Consider the following 17,578-nt stretch of genomic DNA (forward strand, 5'->3'; position numbering starts at 1 on the left):
AATACCAGGACAGCTAATTAAGAAGGGAGAACTGAGCTGTCTATGCTGAGAATGATCTGTAGCAAAGATCTTCAAATATCAGGACTGCCAGCGTAGCACCCCTCTGAAAAACTGAATGTTTTAGAAAAATAAATAAATTATTATCATTCAGAGACATTCTTTTTCTTTTATTCCAAATCTGCTGCCCTGAAAGACCTTTGTTGCTTTAAAAAGGGTTGGTAATGCAATGTTAATGTCTTTGGCTTATTTGGATGAGATAAACATCATAAACTCTTGAAGTCAAGGAGATTACGGTCTCTAATAAAATAGAGAAGGCAGCTAAATAGAATGAAAGGACATATTAGATCAAAGTGTTACTCAAGGGCTCTACAGCTGGCTCAGACTCCAAAAGGAATTATGAAGGTCTTTTTGAGATCTATCACACTCTTTCATATCACCTAACCATAGTTGAAAGGCGACTAAAGAAAGAGGCAAAATTTTGGAAGGAGACAGAAGGCACGGAGGAGCACTGACAAGAGTCAACACTATGTAGACAGAAAGATGATCAGACTTAGGGCAAAAGTTTTTATCTTCTTCCTTCTAAACCCTTAAACTATGTCAATAGCTACTTCAAAATAATACACATACTGTTTATTCACAAGATACTTCTCAATCATAAAAAGAAGCTCCCAGGAAAGTTATCTCGATTTAATTCTAGTCTTAAGAAAACATAAGCCTGGCAATGCCAATGTTTACACCATCTATCCAAGAAAACTTTGACAATAATCCAGCATTAGAAAACAAAATTGAGCAACTCCCTCACTAATATCAGCTCATACGTTTGCTGTTGAAAATCATGTCATACTAAAAACAATCAAGGTTTTATCTTTTTTTGAAAAGCACTGAACAATGCCTTCTTCAGCAGTGCCTGAATCCAAGAGAAGCCATTTCTCCCCACTGCTCCTGAAATTGTGCCTGTATTATTCCTACCATGAATAGCAGAAAGAGCTAGTCTTTATTCCCGCGAAGGGAACACTTTCATACAGCTTTTTGAATGGTACTTACTCAAATATGGTGGTTTGTAAGGCGCTCGTGTATTAGACAGCAGTCCATCCAACTCCTTCCTCTCCAGACTGTTGTGAAGGGCCTTCTCTTTGCCGAAGGTGGAGAAGGACCTTTCTGCCCCCGGCTGGGCTTCTGGTGTTTCAAACACTTCAGTGTCTGGAACAGAGTCCATGCCAGGTACGTGCAGATTGCTGCGGTAATCTGCAGCTTGGCGTCCGTCGGATGGGACAAAGGAAGGCATCCAGCACCGATCTGAGTGGCCCAGTGCTTTACATTCCTCCGTGCAATTGGAGAAGAGATCCATGCCTGCAAGCATGAAAGAAAAAGAAACTACAGATATAAGCTTCAGCATCATGAACAGCTGCTGACAGATATGAAAGATTATGCCAAGGACAGAGAATCGGAAAAGGGAAATGGTGTAAGAATTTCTTCCACTGGTTTCATCTCCTCAACGACAACTACAAAAAATATCTGATTGTCTGGTCTTCAGAAGTCAAAGCATCCTTTAACAAGTGTAACTAAATGCCAGAATGTCACACAAGCACCAAAATACCACAAGAAGAGCATTGGTGGTTCTATCTCATAAAATCCCTTGCAGATCTCATTGTTTAGAACCCATTCACACAAGATTCAATTCCACCTGTAGGTGGGTGTCTATAGTTCAACGGTTGAAAATACTTGTTTAGGAACACATAAGGAATTGTTTCTCCAACAATATCTCTGCAAATCTATCTCTGACCAAAGAAATTAAGTGTCCGGATTGAGGAATCTCAGATTTCATTTATGAAATGGTGGCATACAGATAGAGCCCACTGTTATTAAAAACAGATGTTACAAAGCAAGAATCCAGCTTTCAAGTGATCAGGATAGCTTCTTTAATCAATTGTTACATCACTCTTTCAGAGACAGTTTTCACTGCTACTGCAGCAGTCCTTACTATCATCAAGTCCAAGAAATGGGAGAGGATCCTATAATAAAATACTGCAATTAGCAGTACAAAGGTACCCGCAGTCCTATATGAGGTGGTTGTGGATACTATCGAAAAGATTGTTAGTACTTCCCCTCTATAAACAAACACTTGTCTGTGCCAACACAGGAACTGTTTGCTTACAAATCCTTTAATGCTACTAAGATTTCAAATGACAAGCTATGCTGCTGTTGACTCCTTTCAGAGCGGCCTTCCAAAGGAACATTCCCTGGCTAACAGTTACTAAGCTGTTGGATTATACTTGTTTTGAGAGGAACGGTGTATGAAATCATAGGCACAGAGTAAAATAAATAAATCTCAAGTTGGTTTGTCCTGCTTTCGGCTGGGACAGAGTTATTTTCTTCTTAAAAGTTGTTACAGTGTTGTGTTTTGGATTTAATATGAGAATAATGCCTATGACACATTGATGTTTCAGTTGTTGCTCAGTACTGCTTACCCTAAGTCAGGGACATTTCCCATGTTCTGCCAGGGAGGAAATGCACAAGAAGCTGGGAGGGAGCATGGCCAGGACAACTGGCCCAAGCTGGCCAAAGGGCTGTTCCACATCACAGAGCATCATGCCCAGCATACAAACTGGGGGAGTTGTCAGGGAGGGGCCGATCGCTGCTAGGGGGTGAGCATCGGTCAGCGGGTGGCGAGTGATTGCAGTGTGCATCACTCCTCTGTCTTCGGTTTCATTCCTCTCTCTTTCTCTTTTTTGTTATTATTGTTATCACATTTGCTTTATTTAAACTATTGAACTGTTCTTGTTTCAGCCTGCAAATTTTGTTTTTTTTCTGATTCTCCTTCCAACCCCACAGAGGTGAGGGGACTGAGCAAGTAGCTCTGAGGTGCTTAGCTGCTGTTTGAGTTAAACCAGTACAATGTTCAACATCTTACAGGAAAGCAAAACAGTAAAGAAACATCCTTTTCTTGTATTTATAAGGAGAACTGTCTTAGGTGCATGTCAAAACTGAACTAAATCTGTTATAAACATTGCATTTACAAGCATTGCATTAGAATTACAAAAAATGACACTACTTGTAACAGAAATAGGAGAAAACTTTGAACAGTTGTAATAAGATTCATGTAATGTATCTCATTCACCAGCCTACATTGTGAAGAACTGGATTAGCTCGATGTCCAATGTGAGGATTAGTATTAAGAATTCTACTACTGTTTTGAACTGTAATTTGACTTATATTAGTAATATTTACATAGTACCTCACACTACGAAAAACAATCTCTTCAGCAAGGAAGCATTGTTATGAGCAATCAACAAGTGCTTGAGCACTAGAGGCAATAATTTAGACAGAAATAAAACATGAGAAAATGAAAAAAAGCGCTTTTTATCTCAGATTAATCTCACTTTATAATGACTTTTTAATTTAAAATTAAGCAATATACAATGCCAGGTCCAGTTTCAATTGGAACCCTGCATTGATAATTGGCATGCAGAAGTCTGAAAACAAATTACTGATCAGTGAACTGTTGAAGAATGCAAATGTGAACTGCAGATATGATTAAGGAATCAGATGAAGATCATCAGGCAAGGAGAAAAATAGTCTAAATATAAATTCTGTAGTGGTAGAAGCTATCAAAGACTGAAAAAGAAATATTTAGATGCAGAAAGAAATTAGCAACTAACAGTGTCTATAAAAGCACGTCTGTGTATCTTATGTACTGAAATGTCTGAAGAAAAATATTTCTTATGCAAGGAAAGACACATTTTATGGATCTAACTTTTCGCCATTCCAAAGATTTAAGGGAAAATAAACACAAAATGGTTATTTCAATTTACAGACTTCCTAGCAAAGTTACATGTAAACAATAGATAGCCCTACATTTAATAGGAAATGATTACAGTTACATTTGCTAACAGTGTATCAGTGACCATATTCATTCAACCTTTCCTGAAAGACAGCAGGAGAAAGAAACCTTAAGGATAAATATTAAATTATATTCTTTAGTCAATGGGGAGGGAGAGATTACACTAATATTGTTTTAAATATATACATTCAAATATAGACCCTTTTCTTCCCTTCATGCATCTTTATTTCCCCTGGAAAATTACCCTCCATTTTACTATTTTCTTCTCACATCAACTGCTATACTGCAAAATGTCTCTATCCAAATATTATTTTTTTTTGTTCCCTTTTGAATACTGCTTGTCTACTGCACTGCACTGAACAGTATTATATAACAGTTTATTATAAAAGAGATGTTATAGCCACTATAAATCAGGATTTTAAATAAACAAAGTAATGAATGTAGGAGACACAAAATGTAAGCCTGCACAGCAAACTTTTTCCCCCTTGAAGATGAGAACTTGTAAAAGGACAAAAAGATTATATACATCTAAATTTTAATATACACTGCTGGAACACACAGCTAGAATGTAAATGCTTGTTTAGGATGGGAACAAAATGTTCAGAGAGGCAAAGGTTAGGAATTGCTCCAGCTTGAATCAGTCACAACACTCCCTAAGAGTTTAGCTGAATGGGTACAGAACCAAGCCCTTGGGTTTAGTATTTTGACAGAAAAGAAATTCAAATTAGAAGCCTAGTTTCAAAATCCCTGAGCACCCATGTCTATTTACACTGCCTGTGGTATGAATGCTGGCTATTCCTCCTCCACCTTTTTCATGTGGGTCAAAGTATAGAATTCTCTGGTTCTAATTGAAGAAACATTTAACATAAGCCCGGGGGCAGGTAAAGGCAATTTGCAATTTTCCAAGAAGGAAGGACATATCATGGTAAATGAAGTAAGACACTTAGAAGAGAACTCCTTCATAGGCCAAGAATCATGTTCTTGATTTATAACAAAAAGAAATGTTCAGCAGTATAACACTTCCATCTCAACGTCCCTCATAAAGCTAGTTATATATATGTATGTGATCCTTCTGAACTAAACTATCCATCATAATTGAAAATCCACATAAAGAACAATGCTTTCTACTTTTCACTTAGTGATCCTAAGTTGGACCTTGCAGATAAACTGAAATTTTAAAGGTGACCCTGAAATATGAATTTAAAATGCCCTTTGTGGATACAAACAGATAGTATACTGAAGTTCTGAAAATTATAAGCATTGCACTATTCCAAATACAGCATACATATAAAACCTGATGGTAGAGGCCACTAGTTCATTCCTATTTGTTCAACTTTTATTACCAGATGGGCCAATGGCCAACATGAGCTTTCACACAACCTTAACTTTGCAGATTTTGAAGGAAAACAAACCCCTGGCCCTCACTCAAAAGCTGCTAAAAACTAGGAAAGGAGTTATTTATTGTTTGATGCCTGCATCTGAATTACCTGAACCCAGGTGCTTTGAATCACATTCGTGGTAGCACTGCATTTCAGAAGTAAATTCCCAATCTGCTTCCTTTTCATATTTCAAAAGGAAGAAGTCAAAATTTCTATGTGCATGAGTTTTAATTGGTTTGAAAGACAGTTTTGGTCAAAGCAAAAGGTAGACCTAAACACAATTTCAAATAATGTCTCCTTTCTTAATTTAATTTAAGGAGAAGAACCATACACCAAGCCTTTAGAGCAACGAGTGAACATGTCCTTATGTATTACTGAGCAAATGATGTAATAAAAATGAAAACTTCAAATTGAATGTTGACAAAGTATTTTTGCAATACCATTACCAAAAGGGATTTTTTTCCCCAACGTGTGTAATTTTTTCAGAACTTTGCCTTTTACTTGGAATTAAATGGCATTTCCCATTTCTTCTGTGCTAGTTATATGCGAGATAGGTGTGATGCAGGGAACCAGGTCTCCCTTTCAGAGCTCCATTACCAGGACAACTATCCCTTTGGGTAGATTATCATTGAGAAAGTGACTCATTTCCCTAGGATTCATGTTTTGTGTCGGTAAATACGGATAATGATGTCAACCTCCTTTGAGGAAGACTGTATCTACTGACGAACTGGACTTTATGAAACAGTTATTATCATTCTTGCTAAATAATTGGTGCACTGCCTTGGATAAAACTGACTTAATCTGCAAGAGAACATGAATAAAGACTCAAATATCTTCAATATTCAGCTCTTCCAAATCTCAGCTTCAAAGCCCTATCTGGACCACTGAGATGTGAACAGTATTAAGCATGCAGACCAAGGAAGAAGAGAAAAAAAATGAAATAGAAACAGCCCTGAGCTTGAGTCAAGGCACTTTTCTAAGCCATTTTCATGTTCACTCTCACTTTATCTGAGATAGACTCTTTGCCCAAGTGATCTTCAAAACAGGATTTAGCAGTCACTCTGCATAGACTCAGAAGGAATACGGGTTTTCTCTTTGCCTTTATCACTAAAATTCTTCCTCTGACTTCTCAGATTCTTCTCCTTACGGACACTGAAATATCATAGCTCTTTGGCAATAATGCATACAAACCCTCTTGGCATTTACCTAATCTGTACTGAAAAGGTGTGAGGCAATGTTTCACCCTGTGCCTTTGAATCAATTCCCTTGATTTTAGGTCTTAGCTTGTCAGCAATGCAAACTGTCCAGCACTGCACACAGGAGATGAACAAAAAAATCGGATGTATTTTATAGTACATGCACGCCAGTACATCTACTTGGCTTCACATCTTGGACACTCCTTCCTGAAGTGCATCTGAGACATCATGCCAATTCAGTGAAAAAAAAAGATAATACTCTGAAGAGCCCTGCTTGAGAAAGCTGAGTAGTGAGTGAGCAACCATATGAAATAAGTTGATGGCATGAGTCCAAGTCTTGCAGGACAGGTGTCTAATCATACAATTTAAACGTACACACATGCAGAGTATTAATTGGCACCCAAGCCGGCAATTTCACGAGGGAGGCCAAGAATTCAATCAACCATGGGAAATAAACTAACCTCATGCTTAGAAATTACTCCTACAGAACACGACTGAAATACAGTGTGTTAATAATAGATAGTAGTGTTGTGTTAGTTGTGTTTGTTCTATAACAAGTAGCAGGTTTTGTCTCAGCAGTCTTCAAAGAAGAGTACAAATCATTAGAACATGCACCTGGAGTTTGAGACCCCTCCCCCTCCATTTGCCACAAACTTCCTGCACTTCTTCACCTTTGGAAAGTCACTTCCCAAACAGCTCAGATTCCTATCCCAGTCTTTGAAGTAACTACTCAATCCACAAATATTAGGCTCTTGAGCCTCCCACTACTTGCCATTCCCTGCCAAAAGCAGATGGCAGTACTTTAGTACTTTGACAACGTTAGGTAGGTAAGAACGTGGATAATTATGAGGCATTCATGTGGTACTTTAATGAGAACAATATGAATCCCTTACATACTTTCCAGCACGCCTAAAGACATGATTAAATCAGTATTAAGAAAACATATTTTGTGAAAAAGTGAACTAGAATCTTATTTCAAAATACAACAAAGTATTTCATGATATGCAGAACAGCATAGTTCTGAATTTTCACCATAATTGTGCAAGATAAAGCTATGACAGGGTGATAAGATTTTCATTCTGCACGATTTCCAATTAGTAACTGACCACAACTTTTGACAGCCAGCTTGGAGAGCAATGGACTACTACAGAATAGCTACTTGTGTGCCACAGGACTGTTTGCTGCTGACAGAAGTCATGTACAGAACTGTAAAAAGATGTTTTGCCAGCAGCATATGCTGCTGACTGAGACTTGTACGATATGAGTTTTGTTTCTCAATGTGAATTGCCTACTAAATGTTTTTAGATGCTTTGGAAAACAAATATAATGCTGTACAATATCAGGTAACATCTTGAAAAAACCAGCCCAAACTCCTGCCATGTTATCAATCAGTGTATTTTCCTTCACTAATTTAGAAAGAATTTATTACAGAGCATCAGAATGACCAAAAAACTGAGAAGGCATTTCCTCTGGCATTTCCTCTAGCCATTTAAGATCAAACAAGATTTATGCTCCTTTTTTCCCCACAAAATTCCATCACCAAAAGCTAATAGGAAGAGTGAGCTTTTTATATCAAAACATCTTGCCATCTCTGAGTCAAGGGGTTATTCTTTGCATGAAGATAGGACAATTCAGCCCAAAACTTACAGGAAAAGTAAAAAACATGTATGTAGACAATTAAAGTCTACTATTAAATAGTTTCTAAAGAGATTTGTATTTAAATATTTGGAACTAGCATTAAAAAAATGGTGCATGCAAATTATTCTCAAATCACAGCACCAACATAGGAAATTGGAAGTTCTGTGTATTCTGAGGTTTCAGTTCAAACTGCTGATTGTGAGTAGACCAAGCCTCATTTGCAGCTTTCATTATTTCCTATGTCATCACTATTGGAGACACAGTAGTTCATAAATCACATCAGATTCTTAAATTACTTACTATAGAATACATTTTCCCCCTATTTGATAAAATAGAAATGAAGAAGAATTTACCCCGCTAAGGACCAATGCCAAGTTTGAAAAGTGTTCATCTCTGAGATAGACTACTTCTAAAATGGAGAGAAAGAATGAAGCAGAGAAACACAACAACAACAGCACTGAATGCATCTAAAAGAAAATAGCTTTCAGTTGATGTGCAACTCTGTGATTATATTCCCACCATCAGTCAAACCCATCCCCTTCTGCAGATGTTTATTCTTTTCTCTCCTGTTTGGTTATTACGGTTCATTATGTTGAGGGACTAAGCTGATTGAAATGTTCATGGAGATGACTGCTGCAGTAAAATGCGTAAAAGAGAAAAAAACCCCGGAATGCAGGGAGGGCAGGAGGAGAGGGAGCTTTTTATAACTTGATAGCAGTGATTGCTGCATCAGAAACAGTGCAAAAGAAAGAGTGGGGGGGACGCTAAATACATGGCTTTTTCAAACAACAATAAATCATACGCCATATATAGGCCAAAAATGAAAGAGGCTCTGTGTTCAGATGTAAACTTCTGGCAAGACCTGGTTTGTTGTCAGGTTCCCAGACACAAAATAGACACTCTGTTCACTTAGCATGAAGCCCTGCAAGAAGCAGGGAGCTCCGGAGACTCTTGGCTCTTCTCAAGTCTCATTAGGTCTGCATATTAATGACTTGCAGCAATAGAAAGGGGCCCTGTGGCAGCCTCCTCTTCCCCTGGTGCCTGGGTTTCCCATCGTTAGGGGCACAGTGACTACAGCAGCAAGGAAACGGGGGATGTTAACAGAGCAGGCGGGTGAGGCAGCGCTGCTGTGATGGTACTGGGTCCCCTGCCCTGGTATCTTATAAGATGGGGGTCAGGAAAAACAAAAAAAAGGACAACTGGCCGTATTTTGTATGACACACTGGTAGCAAATCCTTATACGTGACAGAGCACAGAGGAAACAATGGGAAAGAAATCACAGTATTGAACCGAGATGTACCAGACCTGTGGAGGCTGTGGTAGGGAAGAAAGCACAGCATTTATGGCTAAAATGCAGTGTGAGGGTGAGCGTGAATTCTAATGCACAGGCTCTGAACAAATGTCCCTTTCAGAAGCAAGCTGACAGTATGAGAGCAAAGACAGCAAGCCCTGCACATGGGAATAACACTGCAACATACATATTTTCTAGATGATTCACATCATAGTCTTTTAAAGCCTTTCTTTCCTGTCAGGATGGAAGAAATGTATTTAGTAATACCTTAGCCTTATTAACATGGAGATCACTTGCACTATATGGTGCCTCTATTTGAATTAAAAAACAATCCTCCAAAAATGCTAAGGTATTACATATTCAGAGCACCCAATGTGTCTCCACTGATCCCCAGCAAAAAAACCCTCACTGTCTGGCTGTCATTCAATCACTGGGTTCTTTCTTTCCCTTGGGAACTCCCCCTTCACTTCCCACTGCCATGCCAGCTGAAGTGCCTACTAAACAAAATTGCTTAATGCTCTGAAATTCTGCAAATCTGCCATAGAAAAAAATGTACTATGAAACGTACCAACAACTGTGTTTTAATGTGCAGGAAGTTTTGCTACAGCGAAAGATGCAGTATAACATACCAACCCCCACCCAGAATCAAATGAATAGAACAAACTCTGTTCCGTGAACAAAAGAGGTTCAAAATTGCCTCCTTGCCCAGGTAACTGCAGCAACAAGCTGACTTAGACCCAGCCTCCCACACAATACGATCACCTTATTTATGCCTCTCTAGTATTATATTCCTACAAGTAACTGTTCCTTCTAGTCTCTCTACTTAAAGATCTACTATTTCCATTCTCTTATCAGACTTACCAGAGGATTGACCTCGATTAGTGGCATCATGATCACTGTCTCCTTGCTCACTGTCTCCATGACCACTGTCCTTAGAGCTTACTATGTCTGCTTCCTGGAATGCAGAACTAGACACAGAAACATCTTTACATTAGAATAAACATGAAAGAGGAACTCATAAAACATTCTTCCGCCATCACATGGCCAAACCCGGTGCTGCATCCCCCCACTCCTGCCTGCTGCACGGCTTCTGCGGAGGTGCTCTGCCCACCATAAACTAAACCAGGAATTTTCAGACCTTGGGAGTCTGGCTGGAAGGAACAGCAAGGCCTATTGCTCTGCCTGGGTTTCATGCAGTCGGTGTAACTGATTTGGCAGCATTTACTTAAGCTGGACAGCTGAATTTTAACTCAGAGAGACAGTATCTTCTGGAAGACCCTACAGATGCATGTTCATGAGTATTTGAAGCATGTTTTAGACTAATACAAACCGAGATTTTGTTCTCTTTTCAGTCGGTTTTGAATCCAGTTCAGAAAAGCTGTAATTCAAACTCATTTAGCCGACTGTTTTATTTAATATGTCTAGAGACATCAGACTTCCCACTGCTTTACTACTCTGTTACATCTGCAGTAAACACATTTCTGCACCCCATTCAGACTTGCTAAAGCATGTGTGAGGAAACCAAGGCTAAGGAGCTCCTACCTGTTTACTCGTCGGGGTCTGTCAACTAGATAACTGAGCTCAGCACGCTGATGTTTCGTCTAGGAAAAGAAGAAAATATTGGGAAAGATTTTTAACTCTTGATATTTCTGTAACCAACCAAGAGAGCTTATTCACTATAAATGGTAATGCTTAGCTGCAAGTAGGCCTACACAATCTGTTCCTAGGATAGAAGGGGAAAAATCCCAGCTCTTAGTCACACAAATGGAAAGGCATGAGTGGTTTTTTCTGGGGTTTTTTGGGATGAGATTCTGACGTTTTCTCACAGTGCACACTGTTGAGCATCACAAGGACTCCCACAAAAAATTAGCATAACTATTTCTAGACTAGTGGACTACTTAGGCTAAGAAAAAAAACTTATTGTAATCTAGTTCTCAGCCTGTTTTTAATTTCAGTGTATAAAAATAGGGAGAGACAGTACTGTTATTGTACCCTAAGGAAAAAACTACATTGAGATACCCTCAAGTCATCAAAAAGGCAGCAGAAGACAGAATTTTATAGACATTTCTAGGCAAGGTCAATCTTACAATCCAGTGTTATAAATTTTACTGTAAAACATAACTGTTTAGAACATACCATTCAAACCACCTTTTCCAGACTGGACAGCATTCAAGTTTCAGTTAAGAGAGAATGTGATGTTTTCACTACTGCATAAGCAGAGAGGTATTGAGAGAAAGTATAAGCTAACCCAGTACAAAATGATTAATGGGAGAGCAATATGGAGGAATATATGCTTTGATAGAAATTCTCTACACACCAGGTATCACAACATAAGCAAACATGTTTAACAGGAGGAGACATTAGGTCTCAGCATATAATTTTACTGAAACTCTTGCTGCTTTCCTTTACAAGTTCAGCTTTGGTGTTACAAAGAGCTGTGCAGACAGAGTAAAGAAAAGTCAATTAATAAACTCTAATTCACAAATTAATTAAAGCTCCTGCTAACTGTAGAGATTGTCACAGTCCCAGAGGGGGTTTCCCCCAAAGCCTTACTTGCACATGCGAGGATTTCAGGAAGGAAAAAAGACATGGGTTTAATCGTTGCTTCAGAACATGCTGTGATTACACCCCACCTCACTCCACTCCTGTCAGCTGCAGAGACTCTGCGAAGAGCCGTAATCCCCACCCCCCTCAGCCCACAGGCGATCTGCTCACAGCTAACGCTGGCTCAGGGGAATCTCCGTGCCCCGGCCGGGGCCAGATTCCTTCAGAGGCACCGGGATGGGGGCGGGAGGGGGCGGGGGGGACAACAGAGGGACACGCTTGGCTGCAGCAGCTGCTGAGCCCGGGTGGGAGAGAGTCGGCGGGGAGGGGTTCTACCCTCCCCTCCCCTCTGAGACCGAAGGGCTAAAGCCTCCCGAATAGGAGAGGGCCAAGAGGGGAGAGAAGGCAGACGGATGGATTAAAGGGGAAAGGAGGAGGATGGGGAATGCAAAACGTCTTTCCCGCCAGGGGAGGAGGAGCGGGAGCTTCAGGAAAGCGGCCCGGGGCTTGGGGAAGGATGCTTGGGGATGGCTAGGGAATGAAGCCTGGCGGGAGGGGTGTGGGGTGGCGGGGGGTGCCGTCCTTACCTCGCTAGACAAGATGCTGCCGTTGGAGATGATGTCGGGCTGCTGGTCGGCGTAGCCTGTGACGATGGCCCCGCAGGGGTTGTGCTCGGCGTCGGTGCTGCGAGAGGGGCTGCAGGGCTTGAGGAACATCAAGTCGGTCTTGGCGGACTCGGGGGTGAGGCAGACCTGGTAGCAGTAGTTCTGGTTGTGGTGGTGGGAACCGAAGCTGCCCGACTCTTCCACCGGCACCTGCGCCGGGTTGCTGGGCACGTTGGAGCTCTGCACCAGCATGATGTCCGACTTGCTGAGCTTCTTCTTGCGGGCCCGCGCCTGCCGGCTGCAGCAAGGGCAGCAGCAGCAGCAGCCCAGGCAGCAGTCGCTGGCCAGGCAGGTGTAGATATTGAGCTTCTTCTCCTTCTGGCAGCGCACGGCCAGGACGATCATGGCCAGCAGGAAGATAAAGGAGACGGAGCCCAGGGCGATGATGAGGATGAGGGTGAGGTCAAGCGAGGTATCCCCCCCGGAGCGGCTGGGGCGATGCTCTCCAGAGCCGCCTCCGCCGCCCCCCGCGCCCGTCCCCGCGCCCGGGCCGCCGCCGCCGCCGGGCCGCTCGCCCGCCCCGTCCACCAGCACCACCTGGACGGCGGCGGTGGAGGAGAGCGGCGGCTGCCCGTGGTCGCGCACCTCGATGACCAGCTCGTAGGGGCGCTGCGGGTCGCGCTTGGCCGGAACCCTGCGGGCCGTCCGCAGCTCCCCGGAGCGCCAGTCCATGCGGAACAGCCCGGCCTCGTTGCCCCGCGCGATGCTGTAGGTGAGGCGGGCGTTCTCCCCGTCGTCGGCGTCCACTGCCGCCACCCGGCTCACCAGGTATCCCGGCTCGGCGCCGCGGGGCAGCGCCTCCCGCGCCGGGGTGCCATTGCGGCCGGGCAGGGGGCTGACGATGGCGGGGGCGTTGTCGTTCTGGTCCACCACGATGATGTGGACGGTGGCGTTGCCGGCCAGCGGCTGCGGCTCCTCGCCGGCGTCGCGGGCCTCCACCTGGAAGCTGAACTCCTTGAGCTGCTCGTAGTCGAAGGAGCGGAGCGCGTAGAGGAAGCCGTTCTCGGAGTTGATGGAGACGTAGGTGAAGACGGACATGCCCTGGATCTGGCTCTCCAGGATGGAATAGGCGAGCCTGGCGTTGGCGCCCTGGTCGCGGTCGGTGGCGCTGACGGCGTAGATGTAGGCGCCGGGCACGTTGTTCTCGCTCACGTACACCTGGTACACGGGCTGGCTGAAGCGCGGCGCGTTGTCGTTCACGTCGCTCACCCGCACCTGGATGGACTTGCTGGTGCTGAGCGGCGGCTCGCCGCGGTCCCGGGCCACCACCGTGAGAGTGTAGGCGTCGCCGCCCGGCTGCTCGCGGTCCAGCGGCCCCTCGGTGACGATGGTGTAGTAGTTCTTGAAGGAGCTCTTGAGGCGGAAGGGCGCGTCGCCCTGCAGCAGCTCGCACTGTACCTGCCCGTTCTCCTCCGAGTCGCGGTCCGAGACGCTGAAGAGGGCCACCACGGTGCCCGGCGCCGCCGCCTCGCTCACCGCCTCCTTGACGGTGGAGAAGCTGATCTCGGGCGCGTTATCGTTGGCGTCCAGCACCCGCACCAGCACCTTGCAGTGGGCCGGCACGGCGTTGGGCCCCAGGTCCTTGGCTTGCACGTACACCTGGTACACGTTGCTCTCCTCGTAGTCCAGCTCACCGCTCACCTCCAGCCGCCCGGTGCGCGGCGCGATGCCGAAGAGCTCCCGGGCGCGGGCCGAGATGTGGCTGCTGAAGGAGTAGATGACCTCGCCGTTCTGGCCCTCGTCGGGGTCCGTGGCGTTGAGCTGCAGCACCAGGGTGCCCGGCGGGGAGTTCTCCGGCAGCGACACGGTGTAGACGGGCTGCTCGAAGGCGGGGACGTTGTCGTTGGAGTCCAGCACCCTGACGGTGAGCAGGGCGGTGCCGGTGCGCTGCTGGGGCTGCCCGCCGTCCACCGCCGTCAGCACGTAGCGGTGCACCGCCTGCTGCTCCCGGTCCAGCGGCTGGTCCAGCACCAGCTCGGCGAAGCGGTTGCCGTCCCCCTGCGTCTGCACGTCGAGGGAGAAGTAGCTGTTGGGGGTGATCTCGTAGGTGCGCAGGGAGTTGGTGCCCACGTCGGGGTCGAAGGCGCTCTCCAGCGGGAAGCGGGTGCCCGGTGTGGCGCTCTCCGAGATCTCCACGGTGAGGTCAGGCTCCGGGAAGGAGGGCGGGTTGTCGTTGATGTCCAGCACCTCGATCTCCACCCGGAACAGCTCGAGGGGGTTCTCCAGGAAGACCTCCAGGTGCAGCAGGCAGGAGGGGCTCTGCTTACAGATCTGCTCCCGGTCGATCTTCTCGTTCACGTAGAGCACCCCGGTTTCCAGGTTGAGCTCCAGGTAAGGGCTGCGGGAGTTGGGCGCCGTCTGGAAGCGCCGAGCCGAAAGTTTTGTAATGTCCAAGCCCAGGTCCTCGGCGATATTCCCCACGAACGTGCCATGCTCCTGCTCTTCCTGCACCGTGTAATGGAGTTGGCAAAGAGCCCCCTCCACCATCCAGAGCAAGGCAAAGAGGAATAGCACAATCATCTCCAAACGGGGAAAGAGATCCCCCCCTCCCCGACACCACCTCTTCCTCCTCTTCCAAAAGCCACCACCACCACCTCCTCCTCCTCCGAAAATACACACTACAGTGTGTGTGTATGCGCGTCTGTGTGTGCGTCTGTGTGTGTGCGTGTCCGCGCCTGCAAGTGTGTGTGGAGAGAGCGGGATCGGGGGAGGGGGAAAGAAAATGGGAGAAGGGGGGGGGAGGTTGATCTGTGGGGGGAGGGGGTGTGCTAGATACTATTTCTTCTGATTCATGTTAGGATTTTTCTCTCCCCCATCTCCCTCCTTTTTGTTACGGGTATTATTATTTCACACGCTGACCAAATGAAGAAGACAGGCGTCCCCACTTCATCTGTGATCTTCGAAATAAATGACCAACTAATAATAGCTATTAGCCTGCTGTAGCTAGAGATACACAGTAGCCCGCTTTTATTTATTCCGAGAGTCTTGGCACTGCACCGCGGCAGCAGCAGTGGCGGCGGAGGGCAGCAGCAGCAGCAAATCCCAAGGAGGAAATTTTTATATTTCAAGATTGTCCTCGGTTTGTCTTCCTGGTGGGAACTGGAGGGGTAGATGCTGCTGGAACAGCCGGTGGACATACCCTCTTTAGATGGAAGAAAAAGGTAGAAAACCGCGAAATTGAAAAAGAAAAAAATTAACCGCAAAAAGATTTCAATAAAAAAAAAAAAAAAAAAAGGCAGAGAACAGCTTTGCTACCCAAAACTTTCATTCCCTGATGTCTCTGGGATTTCCTCTTTTTTTTTTTTCCTTTTTTTTTTTTTTTTAATATATGACGACTTCAGATGTTTCTCTCTTCTATTAAATGTCTTTCATTTTCTTCTTTTATTGCTATTAGCATCATCATCATCATTCTGCTTTTACGGATGTGTCGATCAGGGCGTTTTGTCGGTTGGGTGTTTTTTTTGTTGTTTTTTTTTTTTTCCTCTCCGTGTCTTGCTGCTTTCGCGTCTTACTGCCTTGTGTCTCTTGTCTGTCTCTTGCTGCTGCTGCCGCCGCTCGCCTTCGCGTCCCGGCTCCGGCGCTGCTCCCGCTCCCGGCTCCTCTGATCTGTGCCGGCGCTTTCTGAGCGGGCACCGCTCGGCCCCGCTGCTTTTGCGCAGCGCCAGCCCCCCCGCCAGCCAATCGGCTGCCAGCACCGCCCCCGGGGGCGGCGTCCCATTGGCTGCGGCGCGCGTCAGGCAGGGCTGCGTCACGGCCGGGCGGGCGCGCGGGCACGGCTCGGGCGGCGCGTCCCGGGGATGCCGCGCTCCCTCATCCCTCGCTCCCACCCCCTCTCCAAATCCTTCTCTCCCTCGCTCCCTGCCCGCTGCCCTCCGACGGTGGCTGGCTGTTTCCCACCTTTCCCCTCCCCTGCCCGCCGCCCCGCCGCAGCCGCTGGACCGGGAGATCGCCGCTCGCCACCGGCGCGCACACACACACACACACACACACACACACGCACGCACACGGGTAAACGTAAACAACCCTGCTCCTCGGAGAGGGAGTTTCCACCCGCCGCCTCCCAACTTTCCTTTCCAGTAGCGTTTTTAGAAAAGGCATAAACAGGGCGGGAGGGGGGGAGGGGGGAGGAACTTGGGATTATTGGTTTTTTCCTTCCCCCTCCCTTCGGCTAACTGGGGTGTTGGGTAGTGGAGAGAGCGCAACTTTCCGTGGCGGTGCGCACGGTGTTTCCAGCTCCGGCCAATTTAAAGTATCACGGGCCCGAGCCGGTATTTTCCGATTTCCATTTTGGAATTTCCTCTCATGTAAGAGGAGACCGTCGGGTACGGGGGAAGAGGGAAACTGGGAATACTGTGTGTCCCTGGGTACTCCGGGTGGCGCGCGGAGGGGGCATCCCTGGGGTGGGGGACTGGCAGGGAGGACCGGAGGAATCCAAGGGAGACGTTCCAGTACGGGCTGTCGGTGCTGGCTGAGGGATCCACGTCCGTCAGGCTACGGAATGAATAAAGTAAGAGTGAAAATAATTGTGTTGTAATTCTTGTGAGGGTATTTGTTTCACCAAAAAGCGTTACTGTTTTTGAAGAGCAACGCGAAGCAGGCACGAGCAGCTTCCTGCTCTTACCCCATCAGTCAGCAGCGGCTCCCTCCACACATCTCAATGAACTACACGCTCAGACGCACTTTTCCTGCAGAAACGCGGGAATCCACGCTAAGGCGGCGAGGGGCCGGCACGGATTTCCCAGAAAAGCTGTGGATGCCCCATCCCTCGAAACGTCCAAGGCCACGCTGGACGGGGCTCTGAGCAACCTGTTCCAGTGGGGGAAGGGGTGTCCCTGCCCGTGGCAGGGGGGTGGGAAGCAGATGGTCTTCACGGTCCCTCCCAACCCCAACGCATTCCATCATTCCCAATCCCGGATCCCTCCGTGGGGTCCCACCCCCACCCCGGGCCGCGGCCGCACTCGCGGGCGGTTGGCGCCCCCCAGCGGCCGCAGCGCCGCACTGCGCCCGGGCGGCGCCGCCTCCGC

At 46.3% G+C, this 17,578-nt stretch overlaps 1 protein-coding gene across 6 annotated transcripts in view; it reads right to left on the bottom strand.

The window, feature by feature from the left end:
* Window positions 1-16,163, bottom strand: part of PCDH10 (protocadherin 10) — a 34,173-nt gene extending 18,010 nt beyond the window's left edge. For all 6 annotated transcript variants that reach the window (XM_050320491.1, XM_050320488.1, XM_050320489.1 and 3 more), the window contains exons 1-4: window positions 12,477-16,163; window positions 10,888-10,946; window positions 10,207-10,313; window positions 1,045-1,350 (exon numbers count right to left, since the gene is read on the bottom strand). In XM_050320491.1, coding sequence (XP_050176448.1) covers window positions 1,045-1,350; window positions 10,207-10,313; window positions 10,888-10,946; window positions 12,477-15,074 — 3,070 coding nt within the window. In that variant the 5' untranslated portion in view covers window positions 15,075-16,163. The remainder of the gene's footprint in view (window positions 1-1,044; window positions 1,351-10,206; window positions 10,314-10,887; window positions 10,947-12,476) is intronic.
* Window positions 16,164-17,578: the final 1,415 nt, after the last annotated feature.

This window comes from Myiozetetes cayanensis, unplaced genomic scaffold, assembly GCF_022539395.1.
Source record: "Myiozetetes cayanensis isolate MyiCay16 unplaced genomic scaffold, myiCay2020 scf24, whole genome shotgun sequence".
Taxonomy (NCBI): domain Eukaryota; kingdom Metazoa; phylum Chordata; class Aves; order Passeriformes; family Tyrannidae; genus Myiozetetes; species Myiozetetes cayanensis.